This window comes from Pteropus medius, unplaced genomic scaffold, assembly GCF_902729225.1.
Source record: "Pteropus medius unplaced genomic scaffold, Ma_sr-lr_union100, whole genome shotgun sequence".
Classification (NCBI taxonomy): Eukaryota; Metazoa; Chordata; class Mammalia; order Chiroptera; family Pteropodidae; genus Pteropus; species Pteropus medius.
Window position 1 is genome coordinate 2,788,845 of NW_024350922.1, and position 7,776 is coordinate 2,796,620.

Consider the following 7,776-nt stretch of genomic DNA (forward strand, 5'->3'; position numbering starts at 1 on the left):
CCTACATCCTAGCAACGACTGTCTGACCGTCAGGCGGATTCTGGGGAACGCATGGAGAGAGACCCCTGGTGCCTCCGGCAACGGAGTGCGGATGGAGGCGGGTTCACGCGCTGCAAATGCTGTGTGGGCGCCTTCTCTGCGCTGACCGCTTTCACGCATGTTATCGAAAGCGAATACCACTTCGGTTTAATCCAGACCAACAAAATGTAATGTTTGCAAACACAATCATCCTCTAGTGTGACGTATTTATTCGGTGACTGACAACCTTTCTGGATCCTACCAGTAAGAAAGAACCACCTGTCCCTCAGATCTGAGCATCCGTATCCTCCCTAAGCTGATGTCCTCCACGGCGCCTCTTGAAATAACACAGATGCGAAGCAGGAAGCACGCTGAAGGTAAACAGCTGTATGCAAATTATGCACACACCTGACGTAAGTCTGGCCATAAAAATGCAACGAAGCTTAGCTGTTCAATAGGGTTTCGATCTGAATTTGAGAACACCACGCAAAAATATGCCAGCTGCCACGCTGCCAGTTTATATCGTAGGACCTCAGTGTTTTCAGACACGTAGTGACGGCGATCGGCGACCGTGAATAAAAGATGGACACGTAATGAGCATGAAAATGTGATATTCATTTTTACAATCACATGTTCCCTACGAAGAACCTAGATTTTTCTTTCTTTCCTTTTTTTAGTTTTAAGAGGCACTTACCCTTAGGAAAATCATCGAACGTGCCAGACTTTTTTTTTCTGTATTCTTTTCCTCCTCCCCAACCTTCTTGCTTGGGCGCTATGTTGGGGCTGCCGTAACAAACTACCACAGACTGGGGGGGGCTTAACAACAGAGATGTATTCTCTTACAGCTCTGGAGGCTGGAAGTCCAAAGTCAAGGTGTCGGCAGGACGGGTTTCTCCTGAGGCCTCTCTCCTTGGCTGGCAGATGGCCACCTTCCCGCCGCGTCCACGTGTGACCTTTTCTCTGTGTATGCGCATCCCTGGCGTCTCTTCCTCTTATGAGGATACCAGTTCTATGGGACTTGGACCCCACTCTGATGACCTCATTTGACCTTCCCTGCCTCTAATAAAGGTTCTATCTCCAAATACAGCCATATCGGGGGTTAGGGCTCCAGTCTATGAATTTGGGAGGACACAATTCAGTCCATAGCAAGTACCCTATATTCTATTTTTCTTCACTCTCCTTCTCTGTCTCTGTTCTCAGGCAGGGGTATTATAGACCCATTTCCATTACTAGAAACATGTAAACGTCTGTTAAAGGTTTAGACACATTTACGTTGGGCATTAAGTCTCAAGCCAATGGGTGACCTTTCCTCTCCACCAACAAAGTATAGAGCAAAGGACGGAACTGGAATTAGAATCCCCGCGGCACGAGAATCAGAAAGTAAGCAGCAGTGTGATGAGGGGGCATAATCTTAAGTCCAGAGTTGGAAAAGTAAAGACGGTTTTTCCCCTTCTCTGTCATCCATTTAACCCTTCCTATAGTCAAAAAGATTAACGAGGTCGTTGAAGAAGAACTCCATTCTTTAATTCCCGGGTCTCTGTGAGTCTCTCACCAGTGGTTTATTTGGAAGGGCACAGAGAATTCCTCAGAGTAGAGCTCGGGCCTCTCCCTAAAGTGGGTGTCTCCCCAATCCTAGACACCACTCCCAGAGGCCCGGCACTCAGCAGAGAGCAGGCGTGGCCTGGGGGGGCTTCCAGTGAGCCATGTCACCCCACTGCAGCAGGCTCACCCCATGGACCCAACGCTCCATCAGAGGCTGGTGTCGACCAGCTGCCCGGGCTGTTGGAGCACCTGCTTCCTTCCGTTTATGGCATTAAGAACTTTCTTCCTGGGCCCTAGGTGCATCTGGATACTCTGAAGGTCCTCATCAGAGCAAAGCATCAGGGCTTCTAGATCGATCTGCTCTCTCATGAGGAAGGGAAGGAACTCTTCCAGGTGATGGGACAGCAAGAACACTTCCAGGGCGGTAGCATCGACGACGTCCTCCTCCCACTCCACGGCGTCCTCGTCCCAAGGCAGATCGTCGTCATGGCCGTCTTCCTCGCCCTCTTCCTCGGCCTTGGTGTCATCTGCCTGAGCTGCTCCTTGTCTCTGAAACAACTCACTGGACAATTTAAACCCCATCTCCCTCTTGCTGTCTGAGATGTATTCGGGGCTCGATAGTCTGTTCTTTCTAAAAACAATACTTCCCAGGCCCGGACGTTTGAGGATGGATTCGTGCTGCACACAGCTGTCCTCCTCGGCTGGGAGCTGCAGCTTCTCTCTGAAGTCGCCTGACGTGTCTTCCTCCTCTTCTCTGAAGACGTCCATCACATTCCTCTGCCCGCTGCCGCTCGCCTTCCCTTCCCGCTCCGCCGTGTCTTTATTCTTCCTGAACTTTAGCTTGAAGGTGTCTTTGATGCCCTTAGACAGCGACCCAAACGTGCTGGAAGCAGAAGCTTGTGAGAGGGACGACCTGGAGAGCGTGCCCTGGGCAGAAGAAAGAGTCCCAGGTTCCTCCTTGCTGTAGGTCCGGGCCATCTTAGTTTGGTGCTTCTCCTGGAGCCTCTCGCACTCTTGGATCTGCCTCCTGGCATTCTTCTGAGCCTGCTCCTTCAGCCTGGTGACCTTCTTGGGGTTCGTGATGTTCTGGACGGTGGCAGCCTTGTCCAGGAGATCGATGCATTCTTTCCGCTCTCTGCTGGCAGCAGCGTCCAGCGGGGACTGTAAGTCATTGTCCAAGGCGAAGATGTTGGCGCCAAAGTTGATCAGGAACGAGACGCAGTGGGCGTGACCGTTGGAGGCCGCGTGATGGAGAGGAGTATTTCCCCAGATGTCGCATCTATCGGGATCCCCGCTAAAGAGAAAATATCAAAAATCACACGCTAAATTTTTTTTTTTTTCTGAACGTGAGGTCCTCCCCACAAAAAATAAAGAACAAAATGCACGTTAATCGCACCTTGCCATTGTTATAAGGTCATTTCTGAAAGTCCAGATACGTTCCATCCAGACATCACCCAGCCAGAAACAGAAAGAGTCCATCTCTACCCTGGGTCTCATTTTTTTAAAGCAAGAAAAGATTTCTAAGAAACGCCCCCAAAGAGCAACCTTCATGTCTCAGCAGCCAGAATTGGGTGCCCAGGGGGGAGGAAAATAGAGCTCTCACGTTTAACTGAGATTAATGGAGTTTTGCAGGGTCGCCCAGCAGGGGGCTGATAAGAGTTTAACAACCGGCTCACCCAGGAAAACCAATCGAAGTCCCGATTTATAGCACGTGCCAATTTCTGTGGTGTGACTATACCTCCCATGGCAAATTTCAAGCTACTCATGCGACATCATTGGACGTGGCATTTGGAGGGATGTGCAGTATCGCACAGAAGTCTCGAGTTGAGAAGCAAGGACTGAAAAAGCGGGGTTCGAAGAACTTTCGTGCCCGCAGTCTGTGTTTAATAAATACCTCTTAATGGAATGGACGTCGATATTACACGGGGAGAAATGACCGCGTCAAATGACCAAATGGGGAAAGGCTAGGAGACTGGAGAGATGGCGCACAGTTCTGGTTTGGAGAAGGCTGACTGCTGGTGATAGGGTGGGGCGTTTGGGAAGAGGAAGTCAGGTCGCATGGCCGGAGTGGAGGACGCTGACTCCGCCCTTCCGCATTCGGCCCCCGAGGCGGAAACCTCCCCCACCACCTTGGGTTCCTCACCCCCTCCTTCCATAAAGGTGCCAAAATCCACAAGGCGCTGAAGCCAGAACATGGGGCCTTGATCCTGCTCTTACTTTACCCACCCACCCTAACATCCAGTCCATCAGAATGGATTCCGCGTCCAAACTGCCACTCGGATCCATCCACATCTCCCCGCTCCCACTGCCCACCCCTCGTCCAGTTCATCTCTCAGTTCAACCATGAAAGCAGCCGTCAAGTTCCTCTCTGACTGCTGCACAGCTGCCTGAGCAAATCTACCAGATGGATCCCTTGCGTAAACCCAACGACAATTTCTTCCCATGCGCCTTGGATAAAGTTCAACTCCTTAACACAGTTAAGGTCATGTGTCTTATGACTTGGCTTCTCCCTATTCAAGCCACGTCCAGCCATACTCAATTTCTTCAGTGCCCAGAGTGCACAGGGCTCTCAGGTGGAAAGACTCGTCCTTTAATCTTCCTCTGGCCAGCTTCCTCTCATCATTCAAATGCAGCTTCAATGCAGAAGGCCTTCCCTCACCCCCAGATTACGAGATGCCTGCGTTATCTATTTAGTGCCCTCTGTTTCCCCCTTCGTGATGCCTAGCAGACACGATCTCATTTCTGTCTTCCTCTGTCACATGTGACCATCACGAGGACAGTAATCCTGTCTCTCTCGTTGATTACGGCATCCCCAGTGGCTCACAGAATGGCTGGCACATTAGAGATGTGTGTCGATAAATAGGTATTGAATTGAAATAAATTCACGTGGCTCCTATATTTACTCTTTCCTTTTTTCTTTTCTTCACTCTCTTAGGTTATAACTACCAATACTGTCTAGCCCCTCCAGGAACGAGCAGAAGAAAAGAGCCCAGTAACTTCTGCATTAGAAGGGCTGAGGGCGTGTGTGTGCGTTTATGCATCTCGCAGCCAGGGAGGTGATGAGGTTAAGACAGGCTGAAGGTCCCTTTTACAGCTTGTAAAGCCAGCAACTTCATCTAAGAATCATGCACTTGCCCTAGGGTTGATAAAAGGCTGTGGGATCTTAATGGTGTAGACGAAAAGATAAAAGAAAAACACATCATTTGTTCACGTCTTAAAAGAGGGTAGAACAATGATCTCTTTTTAAAGCGTCAACCATTTAAACTTCATGGGAAATATTTGTCAAGGCTCATCGTTAAAACGTCCTCCCCCACGAGGCTGATAACATGCCTCGGAGTTCAAGGTCTCTCCCCCCGCCCCTGTGCGTGGCTCACGACCCCCACGGTGCCGGTTCTCTGTGCCAAGCAAGCATCTCTAGGCAGTTTTCTCCATCTCTAAAAAGCTAATTATTTAGACAGTCTAAAAAGGGCAAAGTCTTTTCGCTGACTTCCCTGCCTCTGCCTCTTGCTGCCAGTCGCCAAATCCTACCGCAAACAGTTTCCAGTAGAAACCCTCGGGGTGGACTCACCCTCTGCTGCAGATTATTTCTAGGGCTTCCAAGTTGCCATGGTAGGCGGCCAGGAGCGTGGGAGTCATGCCATCTTCATCAGAAAGATTCAGATCTCTCCTTGTGGCCTCCTTCAGAAGTTCCAGGTAGCTATCACTAGCGGCTTGGTGGTAGCGAGTGGACATTTTTCCTGCTCACCAAAGCTTGGCCAGATATCACTCCCAAGGCAGAGCGGGATGTGGGTGAAGCAGCCTTCCTACAGAGCTGGTTAATCAGTGACAAGGAAGAGTGTTACCCAGGGCAAAGCTCATTCCGGCCTCCCTCCATGGAAGGCAGCTGGAAGACTTTACGGCACTGAACTTGGACCTTTTCTTTCCAGAATGGCCATGACATTGAATATTGAGGATTGCTGTCATCATCCTGAGTGTTTTGAGGCACATTTAATTTTTTTACGCCCATTAACAGGTCTCGAGTATAATACTGGTTATCTAGGCTCAGAATGGAGAAAGTGATTTCCAAAAATTTCATAACTAGCCGAGTTCACTGGGGAGATCTATTTCTTAAACTGTTTTATTGACGTATAATTTACATACTATGAAACTCACCCATTTTAAGTATGTGAAGCAATGATCATTAGTGCATTTACGAAGTTGTGTAATCGTCACCGTCATCCAACTTTAGGACATATCTGTCACCCAGGAAGTACCTCAAGTTCATTTGTCGTCAACCCCATTCCCACCCACAGCTTGCGAACCACTAATCTGCCTCCCGGCTCTGCGGGCTGGCTTTTCATGGGCGTTCCGTATAAATGGAATCAAACGATACACAATCTTCTGTGTCCAGCTTTTTTTTTTTTTTTAGCGTCATAATTTTTTGAGGTTCACCCACGTTATGGCATGTAATAGTACTTTCTATTTGTCACTGGGTAACGTTCTACTATACTAATATACCAAATTTTCTTACTCATTCGACAGTTGATGGATTTTTGGTCTGTTTCCACTTTTTGGTTTGATGAATAATGCTGCTATGAACATTCACATACTAAGTTTTTGTGTGGACATGTATTTTCACGTCCAAGGAGTGGAATTGCTTGAGTTTTATGGCAATTTATATGTAACTTTTTAAGGAACTGCCAAACTGTTTTCAAAAGTGACTGTGCCGTGTTACATTCCCACCAGCAATGTGCGAGGGTTCAAACGTCTCCACATCCTTGTGGCCCTTGTCATTGTCTCTCTTTTTGTTCATGGCCATCCTAGTAGGCGCAAAGTTGTATCACTGTCCTTTTAATTTGCATTTCCCTAATGACTAATGATATCGAGCATATTTTCAAGTGCTTATGAGCTATTCCCACATCTTATACTTGAATTCTTTGCCCAATTTTTCATTGGGTTGTGTGTCTTCTTATTACTGAGCTACGGTTGTTCTTTATACGTTCCAAATATAAATCCTTTATCATATATATTTTGAATCGAATGAAAATGAAAACATAAAATATCAACATTTATAGGATGCTATTAAAACAGAGTTTAGAAGGAAATTTTGCAGTTTTTCATGCCTGTATTAGGAAAGGAGAAAGAAAGATCTCAAATCAATAACTTAAATTTTCATCTTACTGAAAGGAGGAAAAGCATAGAAAATTAATGTAAATAAAGAGCACGATACATAAGACTGAAAACGTAGTCCGAATCTTTTATCAAAAAATACATAAATAGACCGAACTGACCAGTTGGAAGACTCAGCTTTATCTTATTTACAATAGATGCATCTAAAATATGAAACTACTGAAAGACCGAAAGCAAAAAAATGAAAAAGTTATATCAAGCAAATACTAACAAAAAATTGGTATAGCTATCTTTATCGCAAATAGTTTAAACCAAAAAAAAATAAAATAAAATAATTACTAGGATTAAAAGGAGATAATACATAACAATGAAAAGAACAATTATTCAAGAAAATATGATAGTCGTAACCTAGTATGTACTTAATAACATGGCCCCCAAATAGAGAAAACGAAAATTAATAGAATTTAAAGAGTCAGAGCAAATTCACAATCATAGTGGGAGTTTTTACCGCACCCCTTAATGTTATATATCGATCAGACCAAAGATTAATAAAGTATGAAAGATCTGAACACGATGAACAAGATTAGTCATATATAGAACGCTGCCCTCAATAGAAAATGCATGTTCTTTTCAAGCACACAGAGAATATTTATAAAAATTGCCCACATACTAAAGCCAGTGCCGGTCTCAACAAATATCAAATAATAGATTTCATGAAACATGTTCTCTGAAGACACTACAATAAAATTTGAACCCATCATCCTTACACAACTGATCAACTATATATATATATCTATATTCTCTTGCGGTATCTTTTTACCTAGTTTTCATCATCGAATACATACTATTTTACATTGTCTTTTCTCTCTTTAACCATAAATATTTCCCTATAATGTTACAAAATATTTAATATGCTTAGACAATAGTCTACTGAATTGATGTGAGGAAGTTCTGTTTTAGAAATCTGTAACTGTTTATTCCTCATCTTTTTTTTTTTTGTCCAAATCTTTATTGCAAGATAAAGTATTTGCCTCCTCTGAAAAAGTACAATGCTTTCATCAGCATTTTCCTCCGAATAGCAATTAGCCCCAAGGGTCAATGTTTCTT

The 7,776-nt window shown here is 45.3% G+C and overlaps 1 protein-coding gene across 1 annotated transcript; it reads right to left on the reverse strand.

The window, feature by feature from the left end:
- Positions 1-612: 612 nt before the first annotated feature.
- Positions 613-5,353, reverse strand: LOC120584561 (ankyrin repeat and SAM domain-containing protein 4B-like). Its single transcript, XM_039840265.1, has 2 exons — positions 5,129-5,353; positions 613-2,854 (listed from the first exon to the last, which is right to left on the reverse strand). Exons 1-2 carry the CDS (start codon positions 5,290-5,292, stop codon positions 1,768-1,770), a joined length of 1,251 nt encoding a protein of 416 aa, XP_039696199.1. The 5' UTR covers positions 5,293-5,353; the 3' UTR covers positions 613-1,767.
- Between the last annotated feature and the right edge of the window lie 2,423 nt (positions 5,354-7,776).

Excerpts from the sequence above, each read along its gene's own strand:
- LOC120584561 (XM_039840265.1), bottom strand. The coding sequence starts at position 5,292 with ATGTCCACTCGCTACCACCAAGCCGCTAGTGATAGCTACCTGGAACTT. Across the intron at positions 2,855-5,128 it reads GAAATAATCTGCAGCAGAGG|CGGGGATCCCGATAGATGCG; the intron begins GTGAGTCCACCC and ends TTTTCTCTTTAG.